Here is a 24,480-nt window from a genome sequence, read left to right as displayed (position 1 = left end):
TCCAGTTTCTTCCCACAGTTCAAAGATTTATCAGTTGGTAAGTTAATTGGTCATTGCAAATTATCCTGTGGTTAGGCTAGGATTAAATTGGGTTTGCTGGGTAGCATAGCTCAAAGGCTGAAAGGGCCTATTCCGTGCTGTATTAAAGTTGATTTAATATTTTGACAATAACAAACAATTTTTGATGATGAGGATGAATTGTAACAAGCAGTCACCTGTTAAGTGCCAAAGCTGTATCACATGGCCACAAATATCAGATTGTTAGTGCATTACTTTTGTATCTTAGTATTACAAATTTGGACAAATAATTGTGAACTTGTTTTATCTGGCCTATTGACTATTCTGTTACTGAGCATAGCCAGGAAAATGTTGTCAGAATTCTTGTTGTTAACAGCTCTCCCCACCCCTCATGGGGTGCTCAGTTTGATTTGCTCTAAGTTTCAGGAGATAATTGCTGTCTTCCAAATGCTGCAGGAAAATAAATGTTCCGTTCAAGAACGTCATAACATCAAGATTTTAAAAGGTTTAAATTGTTGTACTTCTCTAGTGTTCAGACTCCTATTCTACTCTAAAGTTTCTTCCACATGCAGTTTAGACTGGTCTTGATCCCCTTATTACCATGAATGATCTGCTGCTGTCGGTGTGTGAAAATTTACTGTCAGTCAACATCCACAGGAGTTGTTCAATTGGCATCGTCTATGTCTCTGGTGTGTTTTCAGAAATAAGTTTTGGTTTCAGGGTGAGGGAAGTTGGTGAGGTGATTTCCAACACTTCACCTTGGGGTTGGGTTTCACTTAGCTCCTGATAGTTCCAGCTGTCAGCTGTGTTCTCTCCTCTGGGACCGGATGGGGCTGGTACTGAGGGAGCAGGCTGCTGTGGTGGAGAATGAAATTTACCTTTTGCTGAGATACTTCTGAGTCTTTTTCAATGTTTTATTCTTTACATTCATAAATCATTAAAAGTTAAATTGATAGTTATCAAGGCATAAGGGAAGTAAAACCAAGGAATGAAGGAGAACATTGAATCTCTCAAATTTGCTCCTTAACAATGAGTTTGCTAGTGGCAGGGTCTGAATCTCTTTGCAAAGCTTAGTACTGAGCCAGAGTGATCAGTGATATCTTCTATTGGGTGAGTTATGTAACGTCAGCCAGAGTGCCAGTGGTTACACAAGGTTTTGCTTTTGGTGCTGGATGGGAAAGGGTAAAGTTGTGCTGTGAATGCCCTTGATGAACACTGGATAGGGTGCAGTTTGCCTGGTAACACCCTGTGGGGTATACTGAAGCAGGAAGGGGAGCTGTGTCAAGGCAACTGTTATACAGTATGTGAGTATCTTTTGGAGAGGTCAAACAAGGTGAAAATATTCTTAAGGATGAAAGGAAAACTCATTTGTTTTAGTGAGTAATGGATAAATTTAGTTTTGTACAAATGCAAGATAATCTGTGTCTAGCAAAGATTGGGAGTTTTTTTTTAAGGAGAAAGACATTTTTAAGAAACTCAAGTTGTCTTAGTTTTGGAATTCCAGAAATGGGTTTATAATGTGGTTCATAGGCTCTAAAAATGAGTAATTATGTATTTAAAAAGATAGGCTTAAATTGTTAGTTGTGAAACATGTTTTGCAATGCTGGAGTCCGGAAAGGTAACGTTCTGTAGTCTACAGAATAGTTCACATTAGGCTAGAAGATGTAAGTTGTTGGTTTTGTTTAGATTACAACTTTGCCAAAAATATCATTATATCTGGTAACCATATGTCCTGCGTATGCTGGGGCCAACTCTGAAATACATTTTAAATATGCATATTTAACCTGGGATTTGGAAAAATTCTGTTTCATGTTTGTCTTAAACATTGACTTTGGATGCAATCTGAGTACTGTGTGAAAATAACCAAATAAAACATTTTACAAAGATTCTGTGCAGTGTTTGCATTTAAATATTGGATTGACTACCAACTAGAATTAAAGGTCAATGATGGATTGCTTAATCTTGATGCTTTGATATTGAAGCAGATATGTCTTTGAGTAAGAAAATATCTAGATTTCTGGGAGAATTTTTGAGGATTGATTTTCTGAAATTCGTGGTGATGCCATTTGAAAGTACTTGATCCATATTAGTAGTCGAGCTCAACCAGCTCAAAAAGATCATGATCAGAGTGTGGCAGGGAGAGTGCAGTAGAAATGGATCGTTCTTCAAAAGGGTATTGGTATTGCACTAAAGTTTGAATCGGGTTTTGTACAGCTAACCTATAGCTGTATACCAGTGCTTCTTAAATTGTTCATGCTCATTTGACATTGAATGGTCAGGGAGAGATCTTGTCATTATCAGAGCTCTTTAATTTTGCTGACTTGTAGGTGTTCCTAGGAACACCTCATAGTGATGGAACAGCGGTATGGAATTCCTCCATTCGGAGGCACAGTGGATGCAGTCGTTGTGTATCACCTCCAAGGAACTGTAGTAAATATATGTGAGGCTGCCTCAGGCCTTTGAATCCATTAGTCCCAAGACCCAGAGGGTGCCCTTCTGAAGTTTTGGCCTCTTGCGTCTGGGCTGTGATGGCATGATGGCAATCGTGTTTGTAACCAAAAGGTCCACAACACACCCAACCCAGTGCGGGTCACTGTGAGGGAAATTGGGTCACTGACCCAGCACTTCCTTGCTGTAGAGCAGCACATCACACCGGATTCCAGTGGAGTTGAGCTCATCAATAGGACAAGTTGGAACCTATTCAACCAGTCCAAAGACAAGATTCCTCTCTCTCTGCTATCATTCAGTTGTACAGTGTATGTGCAGGGAAGCAGCTCCAATGACCATCAACAAATTCACTGAACTGAATAAGATTGGAGCCTTACACTTATTCACAGAATCAGTTGGTTCAAAGAAACAGATGCTTAAAATTATGCAGAAGAGTTCTCCCTGCTGTACAACACTGCCCTCGTCTCAATCACCACAGGAACAGGCCCGTTGGCCCTCCTTGTCTATGCTGACCATGATGCTAATTTAAACTAATCCCATCTGCCTACACATGGTTTATATTCTTCCATTTCCTGCCAGTTCAAGTATCTGTCAAAATACCTCTTAAAAGTTGCTATGATTTTAGCCCTTCCATCAGCCTATCAGTAACACCACTAACTGTTGGTGTTATCTGTGTTACACCATTGCTCAAAAATTATTCTATCATTATTCTTTTAACCATGTGTACTGTGTATAGACATGTATAGTCATACTTTATTGATCCCGGGGGAAATTGGTTTTCGTTACAGTTGCACCATAAATAATAAATAGTAATAGAACCATAAATAGTTAAATAGTAATATGTAAATTATGCCAGTAAATTATGAAATGTCCAGGACCAGACTATCGGCTCAGGATGTCTGACCCTCCAAGTTTCCAAGGGAGGAGTTGTAACTTGCAACCCAACTCCTACTGAAGGCAGACTTCAGTGATGAGGTTTGCTCAGGATAGACTTGGATCATGAAGGGGATTTACCATAAAATTGCCTGGGATAAGTGTGTTTCAGTTATGAACGACAGCTTATATTCCTTGCAGTGGAGAAGGGTGAGGAGAGAGGTGGATGGTGTAGATAGTGGAAAGGTTCCCCATAACTGAGGTGTCTAAAACCAGAAGGAATGGGTTTAAGGTGAGGGGTAAGAGGTTTGGAAGGAATCTGTGCAATTATTTTGCTTGGGCTTTGGAAGGCACTGGCTAAATTGACACTAGTTGCAGGATGGAAAGAGGAACCCTCATGCAATTTAAGAAACATAGCACTTGAATTGTTGAGCCACTGAAGACTTGGAACAAAGAGCTGGTAGGTGGGTATGATGGACAGCATGGACATGTTGGCCGAAGGGCCTGCATAAGACTTGCTAAAAGTGTCAAATTTTGCACTGTACTTAAGGTCAACAAGGCAGTGGTGGTTCTTGCCCTCCTAGACTTCTGAAACTTGAACTACCTGAAGCACTGGCAGTGTATCAATATCAGTTTGAAACAAATCTTCCAAATCTACTAAAACCACATCAGTGTCTCCTCTCTCCTCTATGGTCAACGTGCCCAAAATTGAAGATTCCTTACTCTTTTCTCTTCAACTATGTACCTTGTTCTGAGCTCTGATGGAAGGAGATTCCTATGAGCAGAAGGAAATAATGCAAAGTCTCCTTTGGCTGGGTGGGGGGGGCCTGTGACTGAGTCCTGGGGGATCCTGACCAAGGGCCTGCTCAAAGTGGAGGAGAGGCATGTGGAGGTTGGAGCTGCTGCATCAAGAACATCACATCACCTTCTCATAGGTCAGCTCAGAATCCAGAGTTTGAATGGAAAGGAAGCTTCCTTGAAATGAAGAACCGCCAGAGGGTAAGATTACCGTTTGGCATGTTGAATGATATTTTAAATTGGGGTGACTTTAAAATGTGAGTTCACTGCTTCCTACAGCTGAGAGTGATCCCAGAATTAACCTTCCAGGCTCTCCTATATAAATATCTTTCCCCCATCTAGTCGTAGCCTGGGTAGTACACCAGATTTGGATTTCATATGTGGGAATGCACTCCATATGAGAACTAAGATGTTTCATGATGCTGCCTGTCTGGTGGTTCAGACACTTGGATCTTTAGAAATCTTTGGAAGCCAGGCACAATCACTGGGGATTACTGATGGGGAAATACTTATCCAGTGAATCAGCACTAATCTATTCTGTCACGAATTCCTCACTTCATAAGGCCATAAGACAGCAGCAGAATTAGGCCACTTAGCCTATGCAGTCTGCTCTGCCATTCCATCATGGCTGATTTTTAATGACTTGGCCTCCACAGCCATCTGTTGCAATGAATTCCAGTTTATGATCCTCTAGCTAAAGAAATTTCTCTTCCTCTCTGTTCTAAAGGACATGTTCTGAGGCTATGCCCTGTGTTCTTAGACTGTCCTGTATCCTCTACACATTTACTCTATCAAAAATCTTCAGTAGGTGTTAGTGAGATCCCCTATCATTCTTCTAAACTCCAGTGAATACAGGCCCATATCAACTCCAGTGAGTACAGAGCCATTAAATGCACCGTAAAAATTAACCCCTTCATTCTCATGAACCTCCTTTAGACCCTCAACAATGCCAGCACATTGCTTCTGCTATGAGGGGCCCAAAACTCCAGGCGCAGTCTGTTCAATGCCTTATAAAGCCTTACAGGGAGCTGAACCACTAAACCTCAATGTTCCATTGAATCGAAAAGCAGTTTTCATGTTTTTCTGGGTGATTGAAAATGAAGCCTCGTTAAACCAACTGAGGATTTGTGCAGAGGGGGCTGGTGGGTTTTTTATGGATTCAGAGCGTCTTCAACACAGGTTTAATTTCACTGTGTATGGTTACTTGTCTTGAGCAGATGTCCAGACATGATCATTCTCAAGGCATTTGTGGTGGCATGGTAGCACAACGCCCAACAATACAGGCAACTTGGGCTCAATTCCCACCACCGCCTCCATGGAGTTTGTACACGTTCTCCCTGTGACAGCCTGGGTAACCTGTACGTGGTCCTGTTTCCTCCCACCATCCACAGATGTAGTGGTTGCTGGTCATTATAAATTGTCCCGTGATTAGGCTCAGATTGGATCAGGAGATTGTTGGGTGGCGTGGTTCACAGGGCCAGAAGGGCCTATTCTGCAAGAATTGAATACATAATTTTTTTTGTTTGGGTGGGGGTAGGCTTCTCCAAATTTAAGGGAGAATTCCATGGATATTTTATCCCAATTTCTATCCTATTTAATACTGGGGTCAATTAATACTAATTTAAGCATTTGCTATTGTTTTGGGGGGAATGTGTGAACCATTGGTGTTTACCAAGCATTCCAGAGATTGGTAAGTGACCTGGGTTCTTTGACTGTACAATACTTCAGATCTTTAGGGATCACTATCTTTTACAGCAGAAGCTTCTTACAACATGAGCATTGGCATCAGTGACACTTCTCTGTAAACCTATTTCCATCCACTTCCCCCTCACACTAGGGATCTGGAGCAAAAAATAACAAGATGTTGGACAAACACTGGGTGAAACAGCATCTGTGTGTGTGGGGTTGGGAATGGACAGACAATGCTTGTGGTCACAACCCGTCATCTGAACTGCAAGGTGAAGGTGAGAGGGAGGGGTGGAACAAGATCCGGCAGATGATAGGTGGATGCAGGTGAGGAGGGGTGATTGGCAGATGTAGGTAGGGAGGATGAGGGGTTATAAAAAGCTGAAAATGATGGAATCTGAAAAGAGGAAGATGGAGCACGACCACATTTCATCAAGAGTTCGAGGAGATTAGGTATGTCATCAAAGATACTCGCAAATTTCTAGAGATATACCATGGTAAGCATTCTAACTGGCTGCATCACTGTCTCGCGGGGGGGGTGAAACTGCGCGGGATCGAAATTCATTCAGCCTCCCGAGGCATCCTGAATATCTTCAAGGAAAGATGCCTCAAAAAGGCGGCATCCATCACCCAGGCCATGCCCTCTTCTCACTGCTACCATCAGGGAGGAGGTACAGAAGCCTGAAGGCACACACTCAATGATTCAAAAACAACTTCTTACCCTGTGCCATCAGATTTCTGAATGGACGTTGAATCCATGAGGGCTACCTCACTACTTTTTTGCACCACTTGTTTAATTTCAGCTATATACACTGTAATTCCGTTTTTATTAGTATGTATTGCACTGTACTGCTGCCACATTACAACAAATTTCATCACCCACGCTGGTGGTATTAAACCTGCTGGTATTCTAAGAAGGTGGGGAGTGGTACCTGTGGGCAAATCGAGTGGGATGAAGAAGGAAAAAGAAACACAGAGATGGGAGTTGGGTGAGTGTAAGAGGAACTGGGGAAATAAGGAGAGAGAAATGTTTTCGGTAAACTGCTCACCCACTGCCCCATTCCGCCCCCCCCGCCCTTCTCAGTGTATCCTGAATACTGACGCTCTGAGCATTTGTGGGCCAAAGTTTCCAGTAATGAGTGGATTTTATGAGGCTTTGGGATCATCCTCTGTTCACCTGGTACTCTCTGTTACTGATGGATTTCAGAATACAGTGTCTACTACAGTCAGCCTGGCGTCCACTGCAGGAGGCCTAGAATAATCAGTAGTGCCTGGCAGAAGTTGATGTTTGTTCATGATCTGCTGGATTTGTGGTCTCACAGCAGGGAAAAGTTCTCTGAGGCTTTGTGATGCATGCTGTGGCTAGTCTGAGATTCACAGGTACATAGGAAGCCAGCGATTAGTGCTACCCGGGAGGTTTCTGCACCATGTTTGAAGTCCCCAGGTGCTGAAGGTGATGGTGAGTATCACTGATATTGTTGAATGGCGGCTTCCAAGGTACGTATCACTGTCATACAGCATGGAGCCAGGTCCTTTGACCCAACTCAGGCCAGCTAGTACCATCTGCCTGCATTTGGCCCATAGCCCTCTAAACCTCTTCTACCCGTGTATTTATCTAGATGGCTTTTAAATGTTATTGTGCCCACCTTAACCACTATTTCTGGCAGCTCAATCCAAATGCACATTACATAAGAACATAAGAAATAGGAGCAGGAGTAGGCCAGCCGGCCCATCGAGCCTGCCCCGCCATTCAATAAGATCATGGCTGATCTGTCCGTAAACTCAGCTCCATCTACCTGCCTTTTCCCCATAACCCTTAATTCCCCTACTATGTAAAAATCTATCCAACTGCATCTTAAATATAGTTAGTGAAGAAGCCTCAACTGCTTCCCTGGGCAGAGAATTCCACAGATTCACCACTCTCTGGGAAAAACAGTTTCTCCTCATCTCTATCCTAAATCTTCTCTCCGGAATCTTGAGGCAATGTCCCCTAGTTCTAGTCTCACCTACCAATGGAAACAACTTTCCTACTTCTATCTTATCGATCCCTTTCAAAATTTTGTATGTTTCTATAAGATCCCCTTTCATTCTTCTGAATTCCAGAGAGTATAGTCCCAGGGGACTCAATCTCTCCTCATAGGTTAACCCCTTCATCCCTGGAATCAACCTGGTGAACCTCCTCTGCACTGCTTCCAAAGCCAGTATATCCTTCCTCAAGTATGGAGACCAGAACTGCACACAGTACTCCAGGTGTGGCCTCACCAGTACCTAGTATAGTTGCAGCATGACCTCCCTTACGCTTTGTGTAACGAACCTGGCCTTCTATAGGTCACCCCTCAACTTCCCATGTTGCTGGGAACAAGGTCCTACTAATCTACACAATCTCTCCTTATAAATCATGCACCCAGGTCCAGGCAACATCCTGGCAAATATTTTCTGCACTCTTTCAAATTTAATACCACCTTTCCTATAATAGGGTGATTAAAACTGTACAGTGCAGCCTTACTGACATTTTACATAACTGCAATGTAACTTTCTAACTTTAACTTCACAACCTCTGTACTTGGTCTTGCAAACAAACTGAAGTTAAAGACCAACAACCAGATGGTGGAGAAACTCAGCCGGTCTGGCAGAATCTATGGAGGGAGATGCTTTGGGTTTCACAGTGGGGAGGAAATACTTGCATCTGATCAACTGAGTTAGTGCAAACCTCAACTTCGCATAGCAGCTATCTCACTATGGCATTGAGAGGCGTACAGGAGTGAATATGTCAACTGATTCAGTGGTGTCATAACAACAACCTTGTACTCAACATCAGCAAAACCCAAGACATTGTGGACTTCAGGAAAGGCAAGTCCTCACTGAGGGGTCGGCAGCGGGAAGGGTGAGTAGCTCCTGGGTGTGGACATCTCAAAGGATCTATCCTGGGACCAATTAATTAGGAGTTTGAGGAAATTTGTGTGTCATAGAAACATAGAAAATAGGTGCAGGAGTAGGCCATTCGGCCCTTCGAGCCTGCACCGCCATTTATTATGATAGAAACATAGAAACATAGAAAATAGGTGCAGGAGTAGGCCATTCGGCCCTTCGAGCCTGCACCGCCATTTATTATGATCATGGCTGATCATCCAACTCAGAACCCAGCCTTCCCTCCATACCCCCTGACCCCCGTAGCCACAAGGGCCATATCTAACTTCCTTTTAAACATAGCTAATGAACTGGCCTCAACAGTTTGCTGTGGCAGAGAATTCCACAGATTCACCACTCTCTGTGTGAAGAAGTTTTTCCTAACCTCGGTCCTAAAAGGCTTCCCCTCTATCCTCAAACTGTGACCCCTCGTTCTAGACCTCCCCAACATCGGGAACAATCTTCCCGCATCTAGCCTGTCCAATCCCTTTAGGATCTTATACGTTTCAATCAGATCCCCCCTCAATCTTCTAAATTCCAACGAGTACAAGCCCAGTTCATCCAGTCTTTCTTCATATGAAAGACCTGCCATCCCAGGAATCAATCTGGTGAACCTTCTTTGTACTCCCTCTATGGCAAAGATGTCTTTCCTCAGATTAGGGGACCAAAACTGCACACAATACTCCAGGTGTGGTCTCACCAAGGCCTTGTACAACTGCAGTAGTACCTCCCTGCTCCTGTACTCAAATCCTCTCGCTATAAATGCCAGCATACCGTTCGCCTTTTTCACCACCTGCTGTACCTGCATGCCCACTTTCAATGACTGGTGTATAATGACACCCAGGTCTCGTTGCACCTCCCCTTTTCCTAATCGGCCACCATTCAGATAATAATCTGTTTTCCTATTTTTGCCACCAAAGTGGATAACTTCACATTTATCCACATTAAATTGCATCTGCCATGAGTTTGCCCACTCACCCAACCTATCCAAGTCACCCTGCATCCTCTTAGCATCCTCCTCACTGCTAACACTGCCACCCAGCTTTGTGTCATCCGCAAACTTGGAGATGCTGCATTTAATTCCCTCATCCAAGTCATTAATATATATTGTAAACAACTGGGGTCCCAGCACTGAGCCTTGCGGTACCCCACTAGTCACCGCCTGCCATTCTGAAAAGGTCCCGTTTATTCCCACTCTTTGCTTCCTGTCTGCTAACCAATTCTCCACCCACACCAATACCTTACCCCCAATACCGTGTGCTTTAAGTTTGCACACTAATCTCCTATGTGGGACCTTGTCAAAAGCCTTTTGAAAATCCAAATATACCACATCCACTGGTTCTCCCCTATCCACTCTACTAGTTACATCCTCAAAAAATTCTATGAGATTCGTCAGACATGATTTTCCTTTCACAAATCCATGCTGACTTTGTCCGATCATTTCACCGCTTTCCAAATGTGCTGTTATCACATCCTTGGTAACTGACTCCAGCAGTTTCCCCACCACCGACGTTAGGCTAACCGGCCTATAATTCCCCGGTTTCTCTCTCCCTCCTTTTTTAAAAAGTGGGGTTACATTAGCCACCCTCCAATCCTCAGGAACTAGTCCAGAATCTAACGAGTTTTGAAAAATTATCACTAATGCATCCACTATTTCTTGGGCCACTTCCTTAAGCACTCTGGGATGCAGACCATCTGGCCCTGGGGATTTATCTGCCTTCAATCCCTTCAATTTACCTAACACCACTTCCCTACTAACATGTATTTCGCTCAGTTCCTCCATCTCACTGGACCCTCTGTCCCTTACTATTTCTGGAAGATTATTTATGTCCTCCTTAGTGAAGACAGAACCAAAGTAATTATTCAATTGGTCTGCCATGTCCTTGCTCCCCATAATCAATTCACCTGTTTCTGTTTGCAGGGGACCTACATTTGTCTTTATCAGTCTTTTCCTTTTTACATATCTATAAAAGCTTTTACAGTCCGTTTTTATGTTCTCTGCCAGTTTTCTCTCATAATCTTTTTTCCCCTTCCTAATTAAGCCCTTTGTCCTCCTCTGCTGAACTCTGAATTTCTCCCAGTCCTCAGGTGAGCCACTTTCTCTGGCTAATTTGTATGCTACTTCTTTGGAATTGATACTATCCCTAATTTCTCTTGTCAGCCACGGGTGCACTACCTTCCTTGATTTATTCTTTTGCCAAACTGGGATGAACAATTGTTGTAGTTCATTCATGCAACCTTTAAATGCCTGCCATTGCATATCCACCGTCAATCCTTGAAGTGTCATTTGCCAGTCTATCTTAGCTAATTCATGTCTCATACCTTCAAAGTTACCCCTCTTTAAGTTCAGAACCTTTGTTTCTGATCATCCAACTCAGAACCCCGCCCCAGCCTTCCCTCCATACCCCCTGACCCCCATAGCCACAAGGGCCATATCTAACTCCCTCTTAAATATAGCCAATGAACTGGCCTCAACTGTTTGCTGTGGCAGAGAATTCCACAGATTCACCACTCTCTGTGTGAAGAAGTTTTTCCTAATCTCGGTCCTAAAAGGCTTCCCCTCTATCCTCAAACTGTGACCCCTCGTTCTGGACTTCCCCAACATCGGGAACAATCTTCCCGCATCTAGCCTGTCCAATCCCTTTAGGATCTTATACGTTTCAATCAGATCCCCCCTCAATCTTCTAAATTCCAACGAGTACAAGCCCAGTTCATCCAGTCTTTCTTCATATGAAAGTCCTGCCATCCCAGGAATCAATCTGGTGAACCTTCTTTGTACTCCCTCTATGGCAAAGATGTCTTTCCTCAGATTAGGGGACCAAAACTGCACACAATACTCCAGGTGTGGTCTCACCAAGGCCTTGTACAACTGCAGTAGTACCTCCCTGCTCCTGTACTCGAATCCTCTCGCTATAAATGCCAGCATACCATTCGCCTTTTTCACCGCCTGCTGTACCTGCATGCCCACTTTCAATGACTGGTGTATAATGACACCCAGGTCTCGTTGCAAAATCTCACTAAAATCTCTTAGAAATGTCTATAGATGCATGTTGGAGAGCATTTGAACTGCTACATCACAGCCCGATATGGAGTCTCCAAAGTGTAGGACTGCAGGGGTTGTCGACTCAGCTAACACCAACTATCCCCGCCCTTGAGGTGATGCCTCAAGAAGGTGGCATCTATCTCTCAGGAGCCTCACCTACTGGGACACAGTCTTCTTGTTTCTGTCATTGGGGAGGGTTTACATCAGCCTGAAGACTTGCACGGTGATTCATCAGACTTCTGAATGGTCCATTAACCAATGAACACTATCTCATTATTCCTTTTCCTTGTACTATTTATTTTGTGATCTATATTTGTCTGCATTGCACTGCGGCTGTAAAGGATAAACTAACCTGATTACGATTCTGCCTTTTGAAGGATTGGCAGGGGAGTGGAACTTGAAAGAGCAAAGTCTGAGGAGACAGGGCTATGTGCAGCAACCAAGGTATGTAGAGCTAGCAATCAGGATAGCCGTGTTTACAGTAAAAGGACAGATAGAGCCACTGCTTTCAATTGCATCTATTTCAATGCATGTAGTTAGATAAAGCAGATAAACTGAAGGCACAGATTGCCTCTAGGGAATTGGGATATTGTGGTGCATTATAGAGACATGGTTGAGAGAAGGCCAAATCTGGCAGCTTAATGTTCCAGGTGTGAGAGAAACAGGTAAGAGTAGAGGAGTTTTGATAAGTGGGGACACAACACTAGTGCTTAGGAATTTTCTTGAGGAATCATCTAACAAGGCCTTTTGGGTAGAACTTAGAAATAAGAAGGGAATGGTCACTTTGGCAGGCGTGTTATATAGACCCCCTCTCCCCCTCCCCCATGGGAATATGCATGTAATTGTGAGAATAGTAGGTTGGTTCTTGTGGGAATTTTTAATTTTCCTGGTATTGACTGGATCATGGAGTGCAAAGTGCCTGGGTGGAGTGGAATTTGTGAAGTTTCCTCACAGATACATAGAGGAACATACTCAAAGATGCCCCAACAAGACAGAGTGTGATACTTGATCTCTAATTAGGTACAGAGACCTAGATGTTTGTGTAGGGGAACACTTTGCATCTAGTAAGCATAATGACGTTAGTTTCAAAGTAAGTATGGAAAAAGATAGGTCTGGTTCGCAGGCTGAGATTCCAAATTGGAGAAAGGCCAATTTTGGAAATATCAGAAAGGATATGGCAACTATGGATTGGGGCAAAGATGTAATTGATAAGAAATCAGGAGAGCTAAAAGAAAGCACGAGGTTGCTACAGCAGGCAAGGTGAGGGAGAGTCCTAAGGGAATCTATATAAAGTGCAAAAGGATTGTAAGAGACGAAACTTGTCCTGTGGAAGATCAGAATAGATTTTTTGCATCTCAATAGTGAGTCACGTGAGATGAACACCGTTTATGGAAGTGAGGCAAAGCAGCAGCATAATCATGGACCTTGTACAGTCTACAGAGGAGGAGGTGTTTGCAAATTAGAGTGGATAATTCTCCTGAGCCTGACAAGGTGTTTCTTCGGACTCTGTGGGAAACAAGTGCAGAAATTTCATGGGCTTTAGTAGAGATATTTAAATCAGACTTGGTGACAGGTAAGGCATCAGTGGACTGGAAGGTAGCTAATATGGTTTAAAAAAGTAAACCAGGAGATGATAGACCAGTGAGCTTGAGGTCAGTAGTGGGAAAGTTATTAGAAGGTATTCTGAAGGAGTATTTGGACAGGTATGGACTGATTAGGGATAGTCAGCATGCCTTTGTGCTTGGTAGGTCATGTCTAACCAATGTTATAGTTTTTCAGGGTAGTTACCAGGAAAGTTGATGAAGGTAAGGCAGTGAATATTGTCTATATGGACTATAGCAAAGTATTTGACAAGGTCTTGCAAGAGAGGTTGGTCAAGAAGGTTCACTTGCTTGGCATTCAAGATGAGGTAGTAGATTGGCTTTGTGGGAGAAGCCAGACTGTGTAGTAGATGGTTGTCTCTCTGACTGGAGGCCTGTGACCAGTGGAGTGCTGCAGGGATCAGTGCTGGGTCCTTTGTTGTTTGTCATCTATATCAATGATCTAGATGATAATGTTAGCTGGATAAGCAGATTTGCAGATGACATTGAGATTGGAGTTGTAGTGGACTGCAAGGAAGACTATCAGAGTATGCAGTGGAATATGGACTAGCAGGAAAAATGGACTGAAAAATGGCAGGTGGAATTTAATGCAGACAAGTGCAAGGTGTTGCACTTTGGCAGGATCAACCAAGGTAGGACTTACACAGTGAAAGGTAGGCTCTGAGGAGTATGGTGGAACAAAGGGATCTGGGAATACATGGAAACATAGAAATCTATAGCGTATTACAGGCTCTTCGACCCACAATGTTGTGCCAACCATGTAACCTACTCTAGAAACTGCCTAGAATTTCCCTACTGCATAACCCGCTATTTAAAGACTCTTTTGTCTTAAAGACCCTTTTGTATCTGCCTCCACCACCTTCGCTAGCAGTGCATCCCACGCACTCACCACGCTCTGTGCGAAAAATTTTCCTCCAACATCCCCATTGTACCTACTTCCAAGCACCCTAAAACTATGCCCCCTAATGTTAGCCATTTCAGTCCTGGGAAAAAGCCTCTGGCTATCCACACGATCAATGCTTCTCATCATCATATGCACCTCTACCAGGTCATCTCTCAGTACAGTTGGCCCTCCTTATCCGCAGGGAATTGGTTCTGGGAACCCTGCAGATACCAAAAAACACAGATGCTCAAGTCCTTTATATAAAATGGCGAGGTATTTGCATATAACCTACGCACATCTTCCCGTATACTTTAATTCATCTCTAGATTACTTATAATACCTAATACAATGTAAATAGTTGTTATGCTATATTGTTCAGGGAATAATGACCAGGAAAGAAGTCTGTACATGTTCAGTACAGACGCAACCATGGGAACGCTGATGCTGATTCTCCCATGATCTTTAAGTTCTTGAGGCTGTAGCACTTCACACAGCTAGCCAGCCATCCCTCACTAGCCTTAAACACCTCCTTCTCACTCACAAGTAGCGAACGAACGAGATGCAAGGCGAACAATGCTGAACTACAGGGTTTTCCCGATCCGCGATTGGTTGAATCCGTGCATGCGGAACCCGCGGATGAGGAGGGCCGACTGTATTCCAAATGGGGTCTGACTAAGGTCTTGTATAGCTGTAACATTACCTCCTGGCTCTTGAACTCAATGCCACAGTTGATGAAGGCCAACACATCGTACGTCGCTTAACAACACTGACAATCTGCGCAGCAGCTTTGAATGTCCTATGGACATGGACCCAAAGATCTTGCTGATTCTCCACACTGCCAAGAGTCTTACTATTAATATTATATTGCCTTCAAATTTGACCTACTGAAATGAACCACTTCACACTTATCTAGGTTGAACTCCATCGGCTGCTTCTCAGCCCAGTTCTGTATCCTATTGATGTCTCACTGTAACCTCTGACAACCCTCCAGACGATCCACAACACCTCCAACCTTTGTGTCATCAGCAAACTTACTAACCCACCCTTCTACTTCCTCATCCAGGTCACTTATAAAAATTACTAAGAGGAGGGTCCCAGAACAGATCCCTGCAGAACACAGGTCCATAATTCATTGAAAGTAGTGTCACAGGTAGGGTTGTAAAGAAAGCTTTTGGCACATTGGCCTTCATAAATCAAGATGTTGAGAACAGGAGATGGGATGTTATGTTGAAGTTGTACAAAATGTTGGTGAGGCCTATTTTGGACTACAGTTTTGGTCACCTACCTACAGGAAAAATATAAATAAGGTTGAAAGAGCACAGAAAAAAATTTACAAGGATATTGCCCAGACTGGTGGACCTGAGTTATATGGAAGGATTGAGTAGGGTAGGACTTTATTCCTTGGAGTGTAGATGATTGAGGGAAGATTTGATGGAGGTATACAAAATTATGCGTATAGACAGAGTAAATGCAAGCAGGTTTTTTCCACTGAGGTTGGGTGGGACTACAACTAAAGGTGAAGAGTGAAAAGTGAAAAGGTTAAAGGAAATATGAGGGAAAACTTCTTCACTCAGAGGGTCATGAGAGTGTGGAATGAGATGGTGCATGTGAACTTGATTTCAACGTTTAGGAGTTTGGATAGGTGCATGGAGTACAGGTGTCTGTAGGGCTATGGGACTAGGCAGTGTGCATGGTTCAGCACAGACTAGATGGGCTGAAGGGCCTGTTTCTATGCTGTACTTTTCTATGACTCTCTAATTTGAGCAGGGTCAACTTTGATGGCATTTGACAGGATCTAGCTGGAAACAACTGGGTGACTATTTTAAACCAAAGGAACGGTTGGCAAGTGGGAGGCGTTTAGAAGGTCCAGTAGTGGCATTGTCCTGTTAAGGTGAAGGGTAGACATATAAAGGTCAGGGAACTCTGGCTGACAAGAGCTGTCGATACTTTGATCAGGAAAAAGTTGGAAGCCTTCACTGCATTTAGGCAGCTGCATACAAATGAACCCCTTGACAAATATAAAATATTTAAGAGCAAGCTGAAGAGGGAAATGAGGAGGACATTAATGGGTTTGAGATGAACTTAATGGGCAGGGTAAAGATAATCCCAAGAGGTTCTTCAGTTACATTAACAGTAAAAGAGTGACTAGAGAAAGAATAACCATCAATGCTGCCTGTTGGTAGAGCTGCAGCAAATGGCTGAGATTTTAATATCTATTTCTCTTCAGTGTGGCGGGGTCTTGGATCATATACCTATTACAATCGAGGTATGTGCTGCCTTTAAGTGCATTAAGGTAAGTAAATTTCCAGGGCCTGACCATGCCACTCTGGATATTATGGGAGGCCAAGGAAGAAATCACAAAGGTCTTTGTAGAGGTATTTGCTTCGTCATTAGCTACTAACAAAGTTCCAGAAGACTGGAGGGTGGTTAATATTCCATTGTTGAAGAACAGGCCAGGGAATTACAGACTAGTGAGCCTGACTTCACTTGTGGTGATGTTACAGTGAATGGCAGAGGACCCTGGGAATACAAATGCACAGTTTGGTGAACTGGCCATGCAAGTAGATGTGGTGAGGAAGGCGTTCAACACACTGGCATTCAGTTAGGGCATCAGGTTTAGAGACATGATGTTGCAATTGTATAAGTCATTAGTGTGGTTGCTTGGGGTAGACGGCCTGAGTTACAGGGAGAGGTTGGCTATGCTGGGTCTTTATCCCCTGAAGCACAAGAGAATGAAAGGTAACCTCAGAAAAGTGTTTAAAATCATGAGGGGTATGAATAAGGTGGAAGGTCATAGTCTTTTCTCCAGGATTGTGGTATCCAAAACTAGAGGGCAGAGATATATAAGTGGAGCAATTTGAGAGAGACTGAAAAGGTAACAGAGGGTACTTACGTTTGTAGAATGAGCTCTCAGAGGAAGCAGTAAAAGCAGGTACGATTGCAACTTTGAGGGGACATGAAAGGCACATGGAGGGGAGGAGTTTGGTGGGTTATGAGCAGAATGCAGGCATCTGAGACTACCAGGGAAGATACTTCATGGGCCAAAGGGCCTGTTTCAGAGCATCATTCCATGACTGTATTTTACAGGGGCAATGCCATTAAGGGTCTTTTCAATGGCATTGTTTCTCTCAAACATGGAACACACTGACATTAAATGTACCAATTGAAACTACAGTGATCTAAAATGCATCTTAAATGTCACAGCAACTTGGGGCAGCACTAAGGCTATCAGTAGTTGCCCGGCATTATATATGTTCTAAACATCAGATCGGGCCTTGATTTTGTAACAGTTTGCCAAGTGAGGTCTCTGGGAGTCAGCTCCAAGGATTAGTTTTTAAACATTTGCATAAATCTTGAAGGTGGGTGCTGATTTAGAAGTTGGGGTGATTGTGCTGGATCCATTGATAGCTGGATGTACTTGTGTAAGCCTCTCACTGGGGCTCATAACAAACTTGGCTCATTAGCTAACTCTGGCTAACAACCACAGGACTCAGCATTGTATGGGTGCTGGTGAGAAGGCTACCGTCTAGGTATCACATGTTTAGGGTCAATATGATTTGAGCTTAACCAAACGGGAAAGTTGGAATGTAATAACGGTGAATGCAGGTAAGTGCTGCCCCATGCAGGGTTACCATTCACCAGGAAATGGCATATACCACCATCAAATTACAGAAGTATATTTACCAATATTTCAACCTTACATACAGTTAACAGAAAAAGAAAAGGGCCGATTACAGTTGAAGCAGTGTAACTGTACATATAAATGTTGGAGCTTGTTTCTGTAGTAGGTGGGAGATTGCTTTACACATGCTGAATTCCCATCACCAGCCACAGGCCAAACTCCCCTCGAAGAGTGTCACAAACAAACTGGCTGCCTCAGAGGTATTGGCACTTACTCCTTGAAACCACCTGCCTGCACAAAGCACTCTTGCAATAGGGTCTTCTCTTCAGCTGGGATCCTCCAGGATCTTCCCTTCTGCTCTTCTCCACACCTCCTCACAAAAAAAAACTAGACTACTGTCCTTCAGAAATCTGATCCCACCCTGCTCTCTCGAATCTTCCGCAGCATCCCACTGGGCAAAAGGCTACAACAGGTACAAAGACAAACCTGACTAATAGACTCAACATTCCTAAGTGGAGCAAATAGTTGTTTATCTCCTACTAAAACCAAAATACTAGTCTATGAAGCTTGGGTAACAGAACACTGCATTTGCAAAAAATCTCCTAAAATAAAATGCATAGCAGCAGAAATACAATTATACTTGTAATTTTGACATCTTGCAGGCAGAGGAGACAAGTGGCTGCCCATAGCTGCAGGGTTTGTCTGCATATTGTTGCAACTTTGTGAGGGTATGAGATGTGGCTTTCTTCTACACTGTAACACAGGAACTCAGCAGAAATAAAAACGGTCAATGTTTTGGGCTGAGACCCCTCATCATGATGCTGCTTGACTTGCATTTTGTGTGTGTTACTCTAGATTTCCAGCATCTGCAGAACCTCTCGTGTTTTCCTTCTACCTAGGATGGACCAGGGTATGATCTTGTCTGCAGATACTGGATAAGGGTACGCCGTGAGGTGAAGGGAACATTTGAAATGAAGGAGAGGGAATGAAGGCAGCAAATATGACACCTGATCTTTCTGACTGCAGCCCACCGACCTGCTGCTTTCTTTTTAGAGTCAAAGAACAGTACAGTACAGAAGCAGGCCCTTCAGCCCATTTAGTCTATGCTAAACTATTCATCTGCCTAGTCCCACCCACCTGCACCCAGACCATAGCCCTCCATACCCTTCCCATCCGTGTACCCATCCAAACTTCCCTTAAATTTTGAAATCGAACCTGCATCCACCACTTCTGCTGGTAGGTTGTTCCACACTCTCACCTTCCTCTGAGTGAAGAAGTTCCCCTTAAACATTTCACCCTTCACCCTTATGACTTCTCATGGAAAAAGCCTGTTTGCATTTATCCTTTCTATACCCCTCATAATTTTGTATACCTCTATCAAATCTCCCCTCCTTCTCCTACACTCCAAGGAATAAAGTCCAAATGTGTTCAAGCTTTCCCTATAACTCAGGTCCTCTAGTCCTGGCAACATCCTTGTCAATTTCCTGGGCACTCTTTCAAAGCTTACTACATTGACATCTTTCCCGTAGGCAGGTGACCAAAACTGCACACAATACTTCAAATTGGGCATCACCAATGCCTTTTACAACTTCAACATATTGAGTCCAGGAACTGGAATGTTACTTTGATTTATGAAGGCCAATATGCCAAAGTCTTTCTTTATGACCCTGTCGGCCTGTGATGCCACTTTCAAAGAATTGTGGACCTGTATTCCCAGCTCCCTCTGATCTACCACACTCTGCACTGCCCTACCACTCTCCAGCTATGTCCTACTCTGGTTTGTCCATGGGGATATTTGCATGTGAAAACTGATAGAGCTGATACTGGGAGTCGACAACTAAAACCTGCCTGCAGAACAGTGCTGCTAATGCTGAAACTGTGAAACAGACATTCACATTCATATCATCCAGATCTTTAACTTGTTCATAGACCATCTATAGGATCAAAGTATTACACTCGGATCCAGTGAGATTGGGTATAGTTCGAATGAGTTTACACAGCAATTGGTTATGGAATGGTATTGGATGTACTTACAGCCAGTAATGGTAGAACTGAGAGGGGTACTTGCCCGGAGAAAACTTTGTGGGGAGCAGGGATATGGGAGGGCTATAATATTTCTGCCTATCAGAATGAGTCAGAGCTTACATTCTGTGTACTACATTACAGTTTTGAAGGGGCAGAACGGCCTTTCTGTTCTGCCCCTTCAGAGCATGTAAGCTTGTGACTCATTGGTGAAAGTCAGAAAAACCCGAGTTCTGATAACCATGGTCAGGTACCCAGCTCACTCATAGTTCGGAATGTGGGGCCAGGATTGGGATTAGGGTCACTGTGGCTGGAGCCAGAGTGGGGTTATTCAGAAATGTGGGTGGTTTGGGACTGGATACAGGATCCAACCATTCATATATTACCCACTGGATTCACTGTGATACTTTTGCATAACATGTTCATAAAAGGGGACTAATAGTAAATAACCTCCGACAGTCACGAAAATCTGCCACATTGGCAGCACTACCGTGACAGGTTATGGGAGATTTACTGCACTGATCTGTGAGTTCATTATGTTCCAATATGTTATACTCTGAGGAAGTCAAACTGTGCTCACTTGTTTGCACTTTTCCTTACTTTTGCTTATTCAACTAACTGACTTCTTTCCTCTTTTAACACTGCAGCCTGTCATGGAAATAAAGTTGGTGCCCGCACAACTCTGTCTAGAAATCTTAAATGATACTTGACCTTTAATGATCCAGGTACATCTTTCTGCATGAGCTTCATTTTAATTAATGGCAATCTCTTGTCCGTGGTGCCTATGTAAATTTCAGAGCTATAGATCTAATCTCAACCAGAGGGAAGGGACGTGCACTTCCTAAGTCCCCACGTTTCATGTAGTCCTGTTCCTGTGGATACACAGTCCTGGAGCTATGAAAATGCAGTTTTGGTCTTGTGGATGCACAGTCCTGAAGTTGTGTATACGTAAACTAGGCTTGATGTGAGAGTTAACCTATAAAGGGTGTATTTGCATGCTGCCTTCTCATTTTAAGAAACAATTCAGAAGTAAAATACTATAATTAATTTATTGCATTCTAACCAGTTCTGGAGGCAAAATGAAACAGTGAAATGTGTCGTAAGAGGTGTTAACCAGTGACCTGATGAACAGTTTGTTCACTAGTCTCATTTCACATTTGGTTGGGTTCAGTGGATTCTCTGACACTAGAGTTTTAAGAACATTGGTTAGAGGCAGTTAAAACTTGTATGTTGAAAGCATACGTTGACAAGGTACTGGGTTGTACAAGGGAGAATATATTGATGGTTGATGTACTGTAAATATTAAAGTCAACTGCAAACAGTACAATGGCACACTGCTTGGATTAGAGATCACCCACTGTATGGGGGATACTGTAGCCACCAGGGAACTGGGAATTAATTTAAAAAAGACCTGCTGTCGAGATGAAACAGTTGTAAAGCCCAGCTAGTTCACCGCCATCCATGAGGGAAGAGATCTGGCATCCTTTTCCTGCTCCTGATGAGAAAGATTCTTACAGTGGATCCCTTGTTCAAGGGATCCTGAGACTAAAGGTCACACAGTTTGGAAAACTGGAAGTACGATTTCAGGTAATGCAGATTAAAGTTCTTCCAAATCTCCTTCAGCTGGAGAAACCTCCCCTCTCACGAGCTGTGTTTAAAGATGTTTTGTAGTAATTCATAGTATGGCATTTTTTTTCTGTATTCATTTTCTGAATTTGAGTGTTGCTAGCAAGGCCAGCATTAATTGCTCCAGAGAAGGGGGTGGTGAACTGCCATAGCCCTTCTGGTAAAGGAGTTTCCACTCTTTTTGGAGATGGAATATGTTTATGATGGTATTTAATGTATCACTACCTTTTACACAGCATCATAACTGTTTCCAGGGCATAGAACGTCTGAAAAATGAAACACCCACCTGGGAGAAGACATTGGGTTGGGAAGGAATGAAAGCAGCATTTGATGGAAGCTTTTCGCTCGGATGGTTCAACCCATTCTCTGGCTTGCAGTGCAGGAAGACAGCTCAGACAGGCAACAGCACCCCTATTGAAAGGAACATGGAGGACATGGCTGCTGAAGTCTTGACTGGGTAACCATACTAGGGCCCAGGCAACCACTGAACTTGCTGAAGGGCTTCTACCTGACATGAGGTTTTGTCAATTTGATGGATGAATTTCAAAAGAAAACTGATCACCCAAACAGATTACCAGAATAGAACTTCACAGAAATGTTACTTAGAAGATGCATATTCTGTTTGTGAAAGTGTGTTTTAGTATTATTTATAATGGCATTCATTAAAATGCCTTTTACTACACAAGAACATGTTGTACAATGAGACATAATACGATGTGCCTTTCACGAGCCCAAAGTTTCCTCTACCATGTATGCCTGTCCTTGTAACGACCAGTGGTCACATACTGACAATCTGCCACAAAGCTGTGTACCTGGTTTTGACACAAGACACTCTGTCCTCCACTAATCTCTTGTCTAACAGTATTCAACCCTAAAGAATAATTGATTTACACTCTGGTAGGGTTTGAGTCCCTCAGTGGTGGATAAAAAACCGCAGGATCCAGATGGTGAATTTTAATATTTGCTCTACTATAAAGTGTTTCTTACCTATAGGTTTTGCATAACTCAAAATTACATTGGCACCTTGTATAAATGAAAAAAAAGTGTTTTTACTCTTATAAAGAGTCTGTCATAGAACATTGTTCATGCAAGTATTCAAGGATAATCTTCTGTGGCTTGGATGAAAATACTTCATTTGCTGACATTAATCATTTCAGATATTCTCCAATCATTAAACAAGACAGATTTTTAAAATATTTCATGCATATTGCTACCTTAAATCGAAGACCAATAAAATCAGATAATGTCTGATTCTGCTGTATTAATGTAATTCTGACTATAACAAAATGCTGTAAAGATGTGTATGATCACAGAAGGATGTGTTGTCATTGGAGAGGGTCCAGGAGGTTCACAAGGATGATTCCAGGAATGAAGGGGTTAACATATGAGGAGTATTTGGTAGTTTTGGGCCTGCACTTGCTGGAATTTAGAAGAATGCGGGGGGTGGGGGGGATCTCATTAGAGCCTACTGAATGTTGAAAGGACTAGATAGGGTGGATGTGGAGAGGAAGTTTCCTATGGTGGGGTATCCAGAACTAGAGGGCACAGCCTCAAAATTGAGAGGCGACCTTTTAGAACAGAGGTAATGAGGATTTTTTTTTAGCCAGAGAGTAGTGAATCTGCGTAATGCTCTGTCACAGACTGCTGTGGAGGTCAAGTCCATGGGTATGTTTAAGGCAGAAGCTGTGCATTTCATAGCAAGAAGGCAGGTGAATGGGGTAACACACTTCAAAGTTGCTGGTGAACGCAGCAGGCCAGGCAGCATCTATAGGAAGAGATACAGTCGACGTTTCAGGCCGAGACCCTTCGTCAGGACTAACTGAAGGAAGAGTGAGTAAGGGATTTGAAAGTTGGAGGGGAGGGGGAGATCCAAAATGATAGGAGAAGACAGGAGGGGGAGGGATGGAGCCGAGAGCTGGACAGGTGATAGGCAAAAGGGGATACGAGAGGATCATGGGACAGGAGGTCCGGGAAGAAAGACAAGGAGGTGGGGGGGGGGACCCAGAGGATGGGCAAGGGGTATATTCAGAGGGACAGAGGGAGAAAAAGGAGAGTGAGAGAAAGAATGTGTGTATAAAAATAAGTAACAGATGGGGTACGAGGGGGTGGTGGGGCATTAGCGGAAGTTAGAGAAGTTGATGTTCATGCCATCAGGTTGGAGGCTACCCAGACGGAATATAAGGTGTTGTTCCTCCAACCTGAGTGTGGCTTCATCTTTACAGTAGAGGAGGCCATGGATAGACATGTCAGAATGGGAATGGGATGTGGAATTAAAATGTGTGGACACTGGGAGATCCTGCTTTCTCTGGCAGACAGCGCGTAGATGTTCAGCAAAGCGGTCTCCCAGTCTGCGACCAATATACAAAAGGCCACATCGGGAGCACCGGACGCAGTATATCACCCCAGCCGACTCACAGGTGAAGTGTTGCCTCACCTGGAAGGACTGTTTGGGGCCCTGAATGGTGGTAAGGGAGGAAGTGTAAGGGCATGTGTAGCATTTGTTCCGCTTACACGGATAAGTACCAGGAGGGAGATCAGTGGGGAGGGATGGAGGGGACGAATGGACAAGGAAGTTGTGTAGGGAGCGATCCCTGCGGAATGCAGAGAGAGTGGGGGAGGGAAAGATGTGCTTAGTGGTGGGATCCCATTGGAGGTGGCAGAAGTTACGGAGAATAATATGTTGGACCCGGAGGCTGGTGGGGTGGTAGGTGAGGACCAGGGGAACCCTATTCCTAGTGGGGTGGTGGGAGGATGGAGTGAGAGCAGATGTACGTGAAATGGGGGAGATGCATTTAAGAGCAGAGTTGATAGTGGAGGAAGGGAAGCCCCTTTCTTTAAAAAGGGAGGACATCTCCCTCGTCCTAGAATGAAAAGCCTCACCCTGAGAGCAGATGCGACGGAGACGGAGGAATTGCAAGAAGGGGATGGCGTTTGTGCAAGAGACAGGGTGAGA

General features: G+C 43.5%; 1 protein-coding gene across 3 annotated transcripts in view; it reads left to right on the top strand.

Moving 5' to 3' along the window:
- LOC134358107 (palmitoyltransferase ZDHHC3) overlaps positions 1–22,749 on the top strand; it is a 117,971-nt gene extending 95,222 nt beyond the window's left edge. For 2 of the 3 annotated variants that reach the window (XM_063070101.1, XM_063070100.1), the window contains one exon: positions 21,782–22,749. In XM_063070101.1, the coding sequence (XP_062926171.1) occupies positions 21,782–21,988 (207 nt within the window). In that variant the 3' untranslated portion in view covers positions 21,989–22,749. Of the gene's footprint in view, positions 1–20,548; positions 20,627–21,781 lie in introns of all 3 variants that reach the window. The other variant, XM_063070103.1, reaches the window with a different exon arrangement.
- Positions 22,750–24,480: the final 1,731 nt, after the last annotated feature.

This window comes from Mobula hypostoma, chromosome 17 (assembly GCF_963921235.1).
Source record: "Mobula hypostoma chromosome 17, sMobHyp1.1, whole genome shotgun sequence".
Taxonomy (NCBI): Eukaryota; Metazoa; Chordata; class Chondrichthyes; order Myliobatiformes; family Myliobatidae; genus Mobula; species Mobula hypostoma.
Note: the sequence above shows the minus strand (reverse complement) of the source record. Positions and strands in the feature narration are given on the sequence as shown.